This window comes from Elgaria multicarinata, chromosome 8 (genome assembly GCF_023053635.1).
Source record: "Elgaria multicarinata webbii isolate HBS135686 ecotype San Diego chromosome 8, rElgMul1.1.pri, whole genome shotgun sequence".
Lineage (NCBI taxonomy): Eukaryota > Metazoa > Chordata > Lepidosauria > Squamata > Anguidae > Elgaria > Elgaria multicarinata.
Window position 1 is genome coordinate 7,391,684 of NC_086178.1, and position 16,369 is coordinate 7,408,052.

Sequence of the window (16,369 nt, forward strand, 5' to 3'; positions counted from 1 at the left end):
AAGATGTGACTACACACCTTTTATGTGATGAACACAAGCTTCATATTTACATAAGTGTAACACGAGAGTTTCCGACATGAAAATTAATGTGTGGAGCTATTCTCAGTGTAGAAGAGCAGAAAACAAAGGCCGTGCTCATCTTCAGTCAGAAGCAAAGGATTGACCCCCCATTCGGAGAACATGCCTCAATCCGTCTTTTGCTCTACCTTCTGCCAGAAAGCAGTCTTTCTTTGCTGCCAGACAGCTCATACAAATAATTACCTTAAGAACACAAGAGCCATGCTGGATCAAACCAAGGGTCCGTCGAGATGAGCATTTTGTTTTGACACAATGGCCAATGTGACCAAAACCGTCTGATATTGGGTGATCAACCCCAATCAGTTGTGGGATGTAAAAGAGCTTATTATTATTGTATTTATATCCTGCCTTTCTTCCTCCAAGGAAACCAAGGTGGCGTACATAATCCTCCTCCTCTCCATTTTATCCTCACAACAACAACCCTGTGAGGTGGGTTGGGCTGAGAGTCCTGTGACTAACCCAAAGTCACCCAGTGGGTTTCCATGGCCGAGTGGGGACTAGAAACCAGATCTCCCAACTCCCAGTCTAACACTTTAGCCACTACACCACACTGGCTCTGGTTGGACACAAGAGCTCTACTAACTTTTTTTTTATTGGTTGATTGCACCAATAGCATATATAGAATTTGCCCATCAAACTAAAGGCACAGTTACAAGATGGGGGATACTTGGCTCAGCAATACTACAAATGAGAAGGATCTTGGAATTGTTGTAGATTGCAACCTGAATATGAGCCAACAGGGCGATATGGCTGCAAGGCAAATGCTATTTTGGGCTGCATTAGTAGAAGTACAGCTTCCAAATCATGTGAGGTACTGGTTCCTCTCTATTCGACCCTATTTAGGCCTCATCTAGAGTATTGCGTCCAGTTCTGGGCTCCACAATTCAAGAAGGACGCAGACAAGCTGGAGCGTGTCCAGAGGAGGGCAACCAGGATGATCAGGGGTCTGGAAACAAAGCCCTATGAAGAGAGACTGAAAGAACTGGGCCTGTTTAGCCTGGAGAAGAGAAGATTGAGGGGAGACATGATAGCACCCTTCAAATACTTAAAAGGTTGTCAAACAGAGGAGGGCCAGAATCTCTTCTCGATCTTCCCAGAGTGCAGGACACGGAATAACGGGCTCAAGTTAAAGGAAGCCAGATTCCAGCTGGACATCAGGAAAAACTTCCTGACTGTTAGAGCAGTACGACAATGGAATCAGTTGCCTGGTGAGGCTGTGGCCTCCCCCACACTAGAGGCCTTCAAGAGGCAGCTGGACAACCATCTGTCAGGGATGCTGTAGGGCGGATTCCTGCATTGAGCAGGGGGTTGGACTCGATGACCTTGTAGGCCCCTTCCAACTCTGCTATTCTATGATTCTATGATTCCATGAAATCACAGATATCAAATAATAGAATTTGGTCCCTATCCAGTCATACTCAATACTCACTATATTGGGAGGCCAACTCTACTCAGGGGGAGTTTGAGTCAGAGACTATGGGTCTCAAGCTACACACCTGCCTGATGTTGTGACAACTCTGAATTGGGCTGATTTCAACTTCATTTTTATATCTATTAGTCCACAGTCACCACACGGCCATTGATGCTTAGGCCACTGTCCTGCATGCTGTAACTGCTAACACGACACTCGCTGATTTCAGACTGTGAGGGCCTCTTCACCCTATTATCAGAAGTGCTTGTGGTATGGTTTCTAATACATTTTTAAATGCCCTTATACAAATTTATGATGTGACCACACTTGGAGCACAGTCACCAGACCTAAGAACAGATAGTGTAGAGTTGGAAAAGGTGCAGAAAAAGACTAACAAAATGATCAAGGGACTGGAGTGAGTGCCCTTTTTAGCTTAGAAAAAAAAATGGTGAATGAAGGAAGGACATAATAGAAGTGAATAAAACCAAATTGATTGGGATATCTCATGATACTAGAATCTGGAATCATCCAACAAAGTTGTGTGGTAGAAGATTCAGGACTGATAAAAGAAGTATGACTTGACATAGTGCATAGTTAAGCTACGAAATTTGCATCAACAAGATGTGGTGATAGCAATTAACTTCGATAGCTTTAAAGAGGGATTAGACAAATTCATGGATAATAGGGCTCTCAATGGCTGCAGGCTCCATCACACCAGTTTTTTATCACACTTTCATCCTGTCTTGTTTACTGTTTAATGTTCTGCCCTGTGACACTCACATCCTGCAGTCATCTTGTTGGATCCTGGAATGGATCCTGGATATGTTTCCAGGGATTTACTAATTGCTGAAGAGTTGGAGGAATCAGAAGACTCAGCAGAAAACTTAAAGGTCAACGTTGCACCTGGACATTGATGTCATGATTGAATAATTGGTGACTTGATTGTTTCAATTAAGGGATTGCAAGCAGTTGCATCATTGTACAGTTAGCCTATAAAAAGGATTGTATTCCCATGTACATGTATAACTCACTCACTCCATCTATGTATCAGAGCTGTATTGACTGACCGTATGTAAGTATTTGTGGTTGCCATAACTAAATTATATTTTTATATGCCAGTAAAGGTTTCTTTAAACCTACTGAAAGTCTCAGTCTTAATCTGTGTCTGTGCTGAGTTTGCTGGAAACCGCTGCAAAACTCTGTTATAAGGTTATTGGCCAGAAGCCCAGTCTGGCAATAACTAAAATAAGGTTGTAAATATTAGACCAACATATTCCAATATATCTCACCTCTTCCCCTCCGTTCCCATGTTTTTCTGGGGTGGGGAAAGTGTGGTATTTTTTCTCCATGTGGAATAAAACTGCCCTTCTGACCCCCTGTATTGCCGTTCTTACATTATGTCACAGAATGTCCCTTTTTGAGGGCATGTTGTGTTGAAGGGCGGTCTTGCTAATGAAAGAGGAGGGCGGGGGCGGTTCTTCTCCATCTGCTGTGGACGTCATATATCTTGACTTCAGCAAAGCTTTTGACAAAGTACCACATGACATTCTGATTAACAAACTAGCTAAAAGTGGGCTAGATGGAACAACTATTAGGTGGATTCACAGTTGGCTACAGAATCGGACTCAAAGAGTACTTATCAATGGAACCTTCTCAAACTGGGGAGAGGCAACGAGTGGGGTACCGCAGGGCTCAGTCCTGGGCCCAGTGCTCTTCAACATTTTTATTAATGATTTGGACGAGGAGGTGCAGGGAACGCTTATCAAATTTGCAGATGACACAAAATTGGGAGGGATAGCTAATACCCTGGAAGATAGAAACAAACTTCAAAGTGATCTTGATAGGCTGGAGTGCTGGGCTGAAAACAACAGAATGACATTTAATAGGGATAAATGCTAAGTTCTACGTCTAGGAAATAGAAATAAAATGTACAGTTACAAGATGGGGGATACTTGGCTCAGCAATACTACAAACGAGAAGGATCTTGGAATTGTTGTACATCACAAGCTGAATATGAGCCAACAGTGCGATATGGCTGCAAGAAAGGCAAATGCTATTTTGGGCTGCATTAATAGAAGTATAGCATCCAAATCACGTGAGCTACTGGTTCCTCTCTATTCGCCCCTGGTTAGGCCTCATCTAGAGTATTGTGTCCAGTTCTGGGCTCCACAATTCAAGAAGGACGCAGACAAGCTGGAGCATGTTCAAAGGAGGGCAACCAGGAGGATCAGGGGTCTGGAAACAAAGCCCTATGAAGAGAGACTGAAAGAACTGGGCATGTTTAGCCTGGAGAAGAGAAGATTGAGGGGAGACATGATAGCACTCTTCCAATACTTGAAAGCTTGTCACACAGAGGAGGGCCAGGATCTCTTCTCGATCCCCCCAGAGTGCAGGATACGGAATAACGGGCTCAAGTTAAAGGAAGCCAGATTCCAGCTGGACACCAGGAAAAACTTCCTGACTGTTAGAGCAGTACGACAATGGAATCAGTTACCTAGGGAGGTTGTGGGCTCTCCCACCCTAGAGGCCTTCAAGAGGCAGCTGGACAACCATCTGTCAGGGATGCTTTAGGGTGGATTCCTGCATTGAGCAGGGCGTTGGACTCGATGGCCTTGTAGCCCCCTTCCAACTCTGCTATTCTATGATTCTATGATTCCAGTGCGCTAAGTCAGTTGAACAGAGTTTTGCTGCTCCAACCCCACTCTCATTGCTCTATCGTCCACCCATTTCAACTTCCCTCTCTTTCTTTTTGTCCGCTGTATGAGGTGCCCAGCCAATGAAACACTAAATTGCTAAACATTAGACAACCAAAACAGAGTGAGGGGGGGGAAGGCACTCACGTCCATCAGAATGTCCATCAACCACAAGAACCAATGAACTGGAGGGGGAAGGAGAAGGGGTGGGGCGGCGATACCAGGAAGCGCGAGCCACCGCCGGCGAAAAGGTAAATAAGGCGAAATAGCGCAACAATGCACACACGTGAAAATGACCAGCACTTGACGTGCTAATGAAATGGAGGTGGAAATCGTGGAAGCATACCTGATAGTTCAGTGTCAGGGATGGTACGTATTGTGGTATCAGTCGCTTGGAAACATGAGCAGCAGGGTGCTATTGCATTCTTGTCCTGCTTGCGGGCTTCCCACAGGTACCTGGTTGACCACTGTGAGAACAGAATTCTAGACCGTATATGCCTTTAGCATGAACCAGCATGGCTCTTGTTAACTTCTTATCTCAATGCCTCATGGCAAATTTCACAAATGCAGTGCGTTGGTGAGTTTGAGAATTCACCCGCTGGAGCAAACTCCAGATGACTGATAAAGCAGACGTTTCCTTATTCCCTTTAGGATGTTTCTGCATTACATCAACACCATGGAGGGCGGGGGCGGGGGGGGCAGTATAACCCCACACTATTCCCACAACTTACCTTTTCTTTTTAATGTCTGTTTAAAGAAATTGGTCACTGGTCGTCCAGAGAATTCTTCTGAATATTTGATCAGACCTTCTTTTACGGCTTGGTATCCAGACAGTATCACTATAGGATAATGTCCTATCCATATCGTGTAAATGTTTCCATATTGCTTAGCCAACTAACAATTGGATCAAAAGAGAGACAAGAAATTTTGCATTCAAATTAAGCACATTGTACCAAGGTAATGTCTGAACTTCAGCCTTCCTCAGCTCTGCAGCATCTAGCGAGGTGTAATTCTCCTCTCTGCCTGGTCTCCCTCCTGCTCTTCTCTTCCATTACAGGTTCCTGCTTTTTATTTATTTATTTAGGTTTTTAAAATGCTTTTTAGGGTACACTGTCCTTACAAAGCAGCTTAGAAAGATTCTAAGACCCTGTTCAGATGACATGCTAAGCTACGGTGGTTAAACATTTTGAGCTAAACATTATGGCTTAGCATGTCATGTGAACCATTCCTAACCATGGTGGCTACATAACTATGGTTGAAACATGCTCACTAACCATTTACTACAAAAGGGTTAGCGGTTTAACCGTGGCTTAACATGTTGCCTGAACAGGCCCTAAAAGACTTAAGAATAAAAGGAAAATTTCAAAATATAGCAAACCAAAAGAAACAACAGCATCAAAGGAGTTAATTTTCCACCAAATACAGCACAATTAAACCAAATGCAGACAAAACAGGGCACTGTTGGGTAGTAGCAACATTAGGGTGACCCTATGGAAAGGAGGACAGGGCTTCTGTATCTTTAACAGTTGTATGGAAATGGGATTTTCTGCAGGTGTCAGGTATAGGTCCTGTGGTGTTGTTTATTCATTCAGTCGCTTCCGTCTCTTCGTGACTTCATGGACCAGCCCACACCAGAGCTTTCTGTCGGCCGTCGCCACCTCCAGCTCCCCCAAGGTCAAGTCTGTCACCTCCAGAATATCATCCATCCATCTTGCCCTTGGTCGGCCCCTCTTCCTTTTGCCTTCCACTTTCCCTAGCATCAGCCTCTTCTCCAGGGTGTCCTGTCTTCTCATTATGTGGCCAAAGTACTTCAGTTTTGCCTTTAGTATCATTCCATCAAGTGAGCAGTCTGGCTTTATTTCTTGGAGTATGGACTGGTTTGATCTTCTTGCAGTCCAAGGCACTCTCAGAATTCTCCTCCAACACCACAGTTCAAAAGCATTTATCTTCCCTCGCTCAGCTTTCCTTATACCTAGGGAGGTTGTGAACTCTCCTACACTAGAGGCCTTCAAGAGGCAGCTGGACAACCATCTGTCAGGGATGCTTTAGGGTTAGGCCATATGAAAAGGAGGACAGGGCTCCTGTATCTTGAACAGTTGCATAGAAAAGGAATTTCAGCAGGTGTCATTTGTATATATGGAGAACCTGGTGAAATTCCCTCTTCATCACAACACTTAAGGCTGCAGGAGCTATGCTAGAGTGACCAGATTTGAAAGAGGGCAGGGCACCTGCAACTTTAACTGTTGTGATGAAGAGGAAATTTCACCAGGTTCCCCATATATACAAATGATACCTGCTAAAATTTCCTTGTCAATGCAACTGTTAAAGATACAGTAGCCCTGTCCTCCTTTTCATATGGTCACCCTACTTTAGGGTGGATTCCTGCATTGAGCAGGGGGTTGGACTCGATGGCCTTGTAGGCCCCTTCCAACTCTGCTATTCTATGATTCTATGATTCTATGGTCCAGCTCTCGCAGCCATAGGTTACTACGGGGAATACCATTGCTTTAACTATGCGGACCTTTGTTGTCAGTGTGGTGTCTCTGCTCTGAACTGTTTTATCAAGATTTGTCATTGCTCTCCTCCCAAGAAGTCAACGTCTTCTGATTTCCTGGCTGCAGTCAGCGTCTGCAGTAATCTTTGCGCCCAGAAATACAAAGTCTGCCACTGCCTCCACGTTTTCTCCCTCTATTTGCCAGTTATCAATCAAGCTGGTTGCCATAATCTTGGTTTTTTTGAGGTTTAACTGCAACCCGGCTTTTGCACTTTCTTCTTTCCCCTTCGTCATAAGGCTCCTCAGCTCCTCCTCACTTTCAGCCATCAAAGTGGTGTCATCTGCATATCTGAGATTGTTACTGTTTCTTCAATTTATTAGGAAATGGTTTGAGAATGCCAGATGTCTCTTGCAAGCTTATCTCTGTAAGCAGTTCCCATGGGAGTAGCTGGTTCACTCCTTTGCCTCAGCCTTGAAGCAGTTGGTTCCCTGGGAATTTCAGAGTTTTCTGGAAAAAGTGGGGTCCGCTCTTCGAAGAGGATTGTGACATCCTGCTCTCTTGGCACGTGGGCATGGTTTACAGGTCAGAGGACCTGTCTGTCAAGTGTCTTTGAATAGGCCTTAAAGGCTGGTGCAAAGCTGAAAAAGCGTTGCTAGGTTTTATCTCTTGATGCAACGCCTGACCTCCCTCCTGCTTTGGTTTCCATCTCCGCTTGGGACTTTGAAAGCACTCTGCACGTGGACGCTTTGCTATTTGGACTTTGGATATCTAAGAACTGTGCCATGAAAAGTAGTGAGGCTTTGACTTGCATATGCTGTGGATTCTGTGCTCGTGCCCAGACTCAGGTGGCAAGGAGTCCCCAGTCCTTAGCAGAAGGATAGGACTCCTGGGCCTGAGGCTTAACCTTTCGTGGTAACGGGCTCAGCTCAGTAGTGGTAGGCTGAGACTGACAAGTGTGCGACAGATCTCTCTGCCCGGCTCTGGTGGCTCAGAGCAACCTTTCCTGGGATGTTGTTTGTAGGAGATTGGCCAGGTCCCTTTGAGGAACCAGTGTATGCAGCGTCTGGAAAAGCTCAAAGCTATTATTGGCGTATCCTATTCACACACACCTCTCCGAGTGTTTGACTTAAGGATCGTTTCAGGAAAAAAGAGCCTAAAGCTTCCTAACCATCGTTCAGCTTTAAGTGTGTTTTGGAGACTCTGTAACCATTAAGCTGGTCTACCATGTGATTTCCTCGATAAAAGAAGTCTCAGTGATGTGAGTGTCTTGTGTCAGCTTGCCAGCACATGCGAATGCCAGAGGGAACAGGCATTGAACACGACAGCAGGTGTCATTTGTATGCATGCAGTACCGGGTGAAATTCCCACTTCATCACAATAGTTAACGCTGCAGGAACCCTGCCCTCTTGACCAGCTATAAAAGAGGGCAAGGCTCCTGCAGCTTTAACTGTTGTGAGGGAGAGGGAATTTCACCCGGTACTGCATGCATACAAATGACAACTGCTGAAATTCCCTTTTCTATACAATGGTTAAAGGCACAGGAGCCCTGTCTTCCTTTTCTTATGGTCACCCTAAGCAACACGTTATGCTGCAGCCAGTCGCCTGAATCAGGCAATTGTCATTCATGGACCGGGCTGTCCTCAATTTTGTTGAGATGGGATAACTGCATTCGGAGGCACATGTTGATTCAGAAAATGTGAAATTCAGAAGTTCTTATCAAAATATGAACTGGGGAAAAAAAATTATTTCCCATTGCCAGACACAACCCAGCCCTGGTGATTCTAAAACAGATTTGTGAAAGCAGACGCATGGGTGTAGAGTTACTCAACTGCAATGCTCAAGATGGCATCTTGGTTCTTGGGCAGCCATGCCCCAGACATTAGTTTATATGGGGTGTGTGCAGAAAAAACTGTTGTATCATTTTAGCTGTACACCGCCCTGAGTTTCTAGTGATATAGGGTGGGAGACAAATGTTTTAATAAGTAAATAAATAAAATAAAAACCTGTACAGCTTCTTCTTTTTTTAGTCAACCCAATTCTGTCTATGTATCAGCTGTTTGTCAGACACATGTGAGATTGATAAGATCAATAGCAGTAGGACCCATGAGCCTTTTGAGTCTTTTAACAAAAGGCTGGTCGCTCTATGTTACATTCGGTGGCAGAGGTAGCATTCTTCTGAACAGCAGTCTTGGGGACCACAGGGCGGGGTGTATGTGTGTGTGTGCAATTGTTAATTATTCCAGTTCTTACCAAGCTGTCTGGCAGATGAAAAAGGTTCAGGGTTTCAACTCGGCATTGCCCTTATCAGTCATACCCATCCCACTCATGCCTCAGAAAGAGCTGAAGGCGCTAATACATAGACAGAATTGGCTTGTATACAAAAATAATCAGTACAGGTTTTTCTGGACACACCCAATTTCTCTCTCATTGGGAAATTATCTGCACTTGCTCCAGGGCAGCATAAGACCAACCTGTAATGACAAATTGTTAAAGTTTGTGCCTATAGAGGCAAGGTAATAGAGTCAGGCTCAGAGGCTTGGCAGATTTTGGGGTGTGTGTGGTTTTTTTACTGTTGGGAGGGGATATCCCTGAGATGAGTACTTGCATTTCTCTGGTTAAGATTAATTCCCTGATTAAGTTTCATTTCTCCAGTTAAGTTTCCACTTTTGGTTTTGGGGAAAAGAGGGGATAAAACGGAGAGAGCCAATCAGAGAGGAAGGACCAGAAAAGAGCCAGGGAAAGTCCAGAGCATGAGGCAGGAGCAGAAAGAAGCAGCTGAAAAGGCTAAGTGCAGCTTAGGGTGAAGGACTTGCTCTTTTGAAACTTTTATTTTCTTTTAATGCCTTTGTATCACTCAGCTCTATTGACTAAATACCTTTTTATTGTAATTTGCTTGTTTTGATATATTAGTAAACTGTTGTGTTAACCTCAAGTAAATGGAATGTCAATCACCCTACATCTATAGTTTAAATCACATATTACTGGGAAAGGGAAGGTAAAAATAAGGATAGTGGGGCTCTTAAGGAAGCAGAGATCCTTAAGGAGTTGCTTAGGGGTCCAGATCCGCACACTCAGGTCCTCTGGGAAGAATTTACTTCAGTCAGCGATAACTAAGCTGACAACCATTACCCAGAGGACCTTCTCTTCTGCCACTCCCAGACTGTGGAATGGCCTGCCAGGAGACATTCGCCAACTTAGCAGTCTTTCTGAATTTAATAAAGCTAAAATTTTAAGATGTCCGGCTGTTATTTTAATAATTAATTAGTTAGGGTGACCATATGACAAGGAGGACAGGGCTCCTGTATCTTTGACAGTTGTATTGAAAATGAAATTTCAGCAGATGTCATTCGTATAGATGGAGAACCTGGTGAAATTCCCTCTTCATCACAACAGTTCAAGCTACAGGAGCTATACTAGAGTGACCAGATTCAAAAGAGGGCAGGGCACCTGCAGCTTGAACTGTTGTGATGAAGAGGGCATTTCACCAGGTTCCCCATATATACAAATGACACCTGCTGAAATTCCCTTTTCAATACAACTGTTAAAGGTACAGGAGCCCGGTCCTCCTTTTCATATGGTCACCCTAGTATTATATGTTTTTAATCAGTTTTATGTATTTTATAGTATTTTTGTATTTGATGTTGTTGCCCACCTCGATCCAGAGGGAGAGGCGAGTAAGAAATAAATAAATATATTATTATTATTATTATTATTATTATTATTATTATTATTATTAGAACTCTGACACCAACCATAGGTTAATTAATTAACCTATGATTGTTTGGGGCTGTGCTGGAGTGTGCAAGCACATTGCCTCCTGCCACTCACCACTTCGCCTCTGATTTAGAAAGTAACCCATTCCTGGGTTATTCAGAATAACATGTAAACCCGGAATTCTAGGTTGTGGGGGTGGCAACAATCCAGAGTTTTGTTTATTTATTTACAACATCTACACAGATTCCAGAGCAATAAGCAATAAAAGATACAATATAAAATTAAAAAAATAAAACTCCATGTTAAAAATTAAAATTCTTTTTTTCCAAAAAGAAATAGAATTCAGATAGAACTGTGGCTGGTCAGTCAAACAGTGAATCTACATGGCTGATTCATTTTATTTATTTATTTATTTATTTATTACATTTATATATTGCCACATAGCCGAAGCTCTGTGGGCGATTTACAAAGGATTATTTAATTTGGCATGGAAGCAGTTGGGGGTCATTTGCAACACATAACATTGTCGCCAATTCACAACATCCCTGCAGATTCCCTCAGAAAAAGGTGTATGCTTGCACAGTACTTTTATTTATTAATTAAAACATTTATATCCCGCCCTATATCACAAGGACCTCAGGGCGGTGTACAGAGGAAATTATACATATAAAACAGGACAAGAAATATACACTTCTAAAACAAATTAAACCATTAATATGTTAAAACCAATATGAAATTTTAAAACGGTAAAATCCAATTAAAACAAGACAGTGTGCAGGCTGGTGGATTTAGCCATCAAAGGCTCTGTTAAAAAGCCATGTCTTAACCTGGTGCCGAAATGAAGCCAGTGCCGACGCCAGTCGGGCCTCCAGGGGGAGGGCATTCCACAGCCGGGGTGCCACAACAGAGAAGGCCCTCCCCCATGTCCCACCATAGCGTATTTTTGTGAACTACCCAGAGAGCTTCGGCTATTGGGTGGTATAAAAATGTAATAAATAAATAAATAAATAAATATCTCACATTGGTGGGGCATGTTGAAGGGCTCCTCTGACAGATCTCAGGCTGTTTTTAGTCTGATTTCCCCCTTGATGCAGCTCCCATGTGGTTCAGCTGCTATGTGCCTCATTCCTCCAGATTAAATCCACCATAATGGCATGCCCCGGGGTGTGCCTTTCACCTGGCTATGACCTTGGTCAAGGTGTGCAGGAGCCTCTCCTTGTTTTCCCCCATCATTGTCCTTTTCTGCCATTTTACAGTAGCCTGCACAGATACAGCTCAAGTTTTTTTTTTTTTTTTTTTTTTTTTTGCCACACACTGTCATTTATTCTCCCTTCCTTTTCCACCCCTCCAAAGTAAATGCTCTGGCTGCCTAATTTTATAGAATGGCTAGTTCTCTAAGTTTCTAAATCGCTAAACTGCCCAAATGGCTAAATCACTAAATGCTTTGAAGATGGCCCCAAGGAAGGCTTCCTGAAGGAAAGATGATTCAGGAGGCACCAGAAACAGCATAGTGTTGGTGTCTGTCTGACTTTTAGAGGTAGGGAGTTCCATAGAAATGGGGACACCACATTGAGGTCTCTTCTCCAGGTGGACACCGATCAGGTCATAGTTCCATGCAGAACAACTAGGGGGTATCTTAATGGAAAAGCATTGAGGATCACTTTCAGCTCTTCTCCACTTTCCCCTGAAATCAGCTTCCGTCCGTCAGTGGTACACTAAGCTTAAAGAAGTGGACTAGACCCTTCCCAAACCAGCCTCTTTCACAGGTCACACTCCTCTCTTATCTGCCTTTCTTTGGGGTGGGGTTAACGGAGCCCTGCCTATTGAAATGAACATCGTCAACTCTGCCCACCTCTTTCCTCTTCTCAGGATAAGGAATTATATTGTAAGGGATATCAGGCATTCATAGAAAAGGAGCCGAGCCTTTTATCTGGAAGTTTCCCAACAAGTGTGCTTGCCAGTCTTTTCCACAGAAATGACACTCCCGAGTCCCTAGATGGGACTATATGGCAACAAGAGAGAGGGCCTTTTCTGTGGTGGCCCCACAATTGTGGCACAATCTCCCTGACGAGGCCCGCCTGGCGCCAACATTGTTATCTTTTTGGCGTCGGGTCAAGACTTTTCTCTTCTCCCAGGCATTTAGCAATATGTAATGGGCCTGGGTTTGTTTTTGTATGTTTTTGTGGTTTTAAATTGTATGTTTTTGTGATTTTAAATTTGTGTATATTGTTTTTAAGTGTTTTTATCCTATGTAAACCACCCTGAGAGCCTCAGCTATGGGGCGGTATAGAAATGTAAATAATAATAATAATAATAATAATAATAATAATAATAATAATAATAATAATAGAATAATATAATATCACACATAGAGAGCCATGGTATATCACCAAAGCACTAAAGCACTATAGAAAATTTTGCAATTTAGAGACCAGAGGCATGTCTACATCATGCATATATCCCAGGATCATCTCCAGGTCATCCCTGTACATCCAGATGATCCCAGGGGCAAACTGGGATGACCAGGGACTTTCCCTGGGATATCTGGGACTGCGGATTTCCTGATTTTTCCGCAGTCCTGGGACCATCCCAAAGAGCTCAGGCCATTCGTCGCCGCTCCCGGGTCATCTCTACTTTTCTTCTGGTAGCGGTTCCGGGTACGGAGCTGGACGGGGTGGCTCTGTGCCCATGGGCATGGGGTGGAAGCAATTTTGGTATCCCTAGGATGGCGTGGGGAGGTTTGGACAGAGTTTGGCAGTGGGGGTTACTCACTTTTTTTACCATGCACGCACGCAGCTCCTCTTTTTAAAAAATGGTGGCTGTGACGTCCCTCTTACCTTCCAGGACATTGCACAGTCATCAAGACACTGGGGAAGGATCGCAGAAGCAGGTAATTCCACAATCCTCCCCCTCCGTCCCTCTACACCCTTAGGTGTAGACAAGCCCTTAGAGATCTAGTGATTCTAGAAAATTAGGCAGCTAAACACAGACCATCTATTTCAGAGGGGTGGAGAAGGAAAGTACAGGAACCTGGCCTCTGTGCAGGCTACTGCGGAATGACAGAAAAGCACGACAATGGGAGAAAACAGGAAGCCCCCACTGACCGAGGACACATCTAGGTGAAAGACCCCCATGGCACACCCACCATGCCAGACTTAATCTGGAAGAATAAGGCACACAGCAGTGGAACCGCATAGGAACTGCATGAAAGGAATGTGCCTTTTCCCGAGAGAATCTGCAAGGTTGCTACAGATTAGCAACAACGTCATATATTGCAAATGATCTCAAAGTGCTCCCCCTCTGCACTAAATCGCCCCTGAAGGTTGGCCCCAGGAGCGTGCCAACACAGGCCACTTTAAGCCAACAAACGCAACTTAGGTCCACCACTCTACCACTCACAGCCATCCAGCTTCAGGTAAAGACGGATGAGAATTTTTTTTCCAGTTCACAAATCACTTGAAAATGCCCCGTTCGCAACCCCAAACTTGAATGTGAACAGGAGTGCATGTTCTCCGAAAATGTTCACAAATTCGTGAACATGCGTTCATGTTCGCAAAATGTGCGCTTTAAAAATGCACATTTTTAAAGTGCATAATTTTTAAAATGCACAAATAAAAATGCACATTTTTACACTTTAGAAGAACAGTGTGCACTTTTGAAAAATGCACGACTTTCCTGTTTGAAATTAGCACTTTCCCTGTGCAAACAAAACAAAAACAGGCTAAAAGTGAGAACAGGAGAGACTCAAACCATGTTTTGAAGTGAAGTTTGGATTCAGGATGCTGCTGAAGCTGGAATTAACCATAGCATAGCATAGCATAGCATAGCATATGCATTTTGCCTAAAGGGATTTCTCAACAGAGTTGCAATAGCACAAACCAAGAAAAAAAATCACCTGTTCCCAGAAATGACTACTTTTACTTTCACTGCAATGGGGTTGAAGCTCCTATATATTTCTTCCAAAATGTATATCACTGAGCATCATTCACTGTTATGGTAAATTATTATTATTATTATTATTATTATTATTATTATTATTATCATTATTATTATTATTTATATTTCTATACCGCCCAATAGCTGAAGCTCTCTGGGCGGTTCACAAAAATTAAAACCATAATAAAACAACCAACAAGTTAAAAACACAAATACAAAATACAGTATAAAAAGCACAACCAGGATAAATGTAAACAGTTATAAGGCCAACCCAATTGCCATATAACTGGTTGCATTTATTTACTAATAAATTTACTAATAAATTTACTAATAAATTTATTTACTAATAAAACAAATTGTTATTGCTGAAAAAAAATAGGAGAGGAGTCTTCACATATTGGATGAAATGATGAGAAAATTTAAATCCATACTGGAACTGTTAATATTTATTTATTACATTCATATCCTGCCTTCTTTCCTCCAAGGAACCCAAGGCGGCATGCATAATCCTCCTCCTCTGTATTTTTATCCTCACAACAACAACCCTGTGAGGTGGGTCGGGCTGAGAGTCTGTGACTGGCCCAAAGTCACCCAGTGGGTTTCCATGGCCAAGTGGGGACTAGAACCCGGATCTCCCAATTCCCAGTCCAACACTTTAGCCACTACACCACACGGTGTACAATTAAATTTACTGTAAGATACAAAATACCTGTGAAATGACAGGCGTTTTTGCAGAACAGACGATCAAATGTATTACTAAACCTCCCTGCTAAAAAAGTTCCCAAACCCATTGCATTTCACCCATGGCAGTTTTACCAACAAAGCACAGTTGCCACAGTAAGAAAACCATTCACCATTCTCTTCAAGAAGGCTCTTACTCAGCTGATTACTTATCTGGAAAGATTTAGAAAGAAAGACAACCATTCATTCTCTTCAGGAAGTTTCTTATTCAGCTGAGTACTTATTTGGAAAGATGTACCTTAATGAGAATATCTTCACCGAGTCCGGTCCCAGTTCGCCATATGCTTCCAATGATGGGAAGTGGAAGAGGCCCAGGGGGGAAGTGCCTGCGTGACCAGAGCTGTTTCAGGAACCACAGAATCAGAAGAACCGCTAGTAGAATCAGTGAGAGTTCCCAGGTCAACATCATTCTCCTGCCTTTCTGTTCTCCGTCTTTGTCTGTTTCTAGATCATCTAAGTGGAACGTCTGATTCCTCCACTGGGTTTTTACCTTTTTCAGACACACAGACGCCTGCTATATAGGGATTCAAGATGGGGGGGGGGGGGACACAACCCGTGAGATTTCTTGCACTGTGTTAAATTAGGAACCTGTCCCTGCTTGCATGAACATTGCAATCTCCCATTATATGGTTACATAACACTTGTGTCAATTAAATAGTTGAAAGGAAGTGAATTTGGCTGAGCAGTTCTACATACAAATTACAGAGGTGGTGGAGAAGAAGCAAGAACTGGCTAATTCTACACTCACGCAGCCTAGAAAGGGACAGAGGGCTTTCTCCGTTGTGGCACCCGGCTGTGGAAAACCCTCCCCATGGAAACCTGATTGGCGCCGCCGCTGGCTTAATTTCGGCGCCAGATTAAGACATGGCTTTCTAACAAAGCCTTTGAGGGCTAAACCCACCAGCTTGCACACAGTCTTAATTACTGTTTTAAACTTTAATATTGGTTTTAATATATTAATGGCTTAATTAACGCAAGCACTTTTCAGCACCTCTCCCTCACCCATTGGGACCCACCACAAGTGACTGGAGACTCCCTTGAAGAAGGCTGGATCGCTGTGGGTGCTCATGGTGGGAAAAAGTGAGGCAGAAAGTGCAAGTGAAATGATCAGTTTCCCAAAGCAGATAAATCATGTGGACAGGTTTGGTTGGGGCGGGGAAGATATGAAAATAAATTAATTCCAGAAATATCCCCATTGTTTCCATTCTTGTTGCATCCAAATTTTGATTCTGTAGATGAACAAGAGCAATATGCAACATAGAAACAAAGGAGGGGTATAAAATGAGAGATTTCTATGAAAA

The 16,369-nt window shown here is 43.2% G+C and overlaps 1 protein-coding gene across 1 annotated transcript in view; it reads right to left on the reverse strand.

Annotated features, from left to right (window-relative positions):
• Positions 1–15,590, reverse strand: part of LOC134402388 (cytochrome P450 2J4-like) — a 33,503-nt gene extending 17,913 nt beyond the window's left edge. Inside the window, exons 1-2 of the mRNA XM_063131815.1 lie at positions 15,307–15,590; positions 4,914–5,076 (exon numbers count right to left, since the gene is read on the reverse strand). Of these exons, the coding sequence (XP_062987885.1) occupies positions 4,914–5,076; positions 15,307–15,477 (334 nt within the window). The 5' untranslated portion in view covers positions 15,478–15,590. The remainder of the gene's footprint in view (positions 1–4,913; positions 5,077–15,306) is intronic.
• Positions 15,591–16,369: the final 779 nt, after the last annotated feature.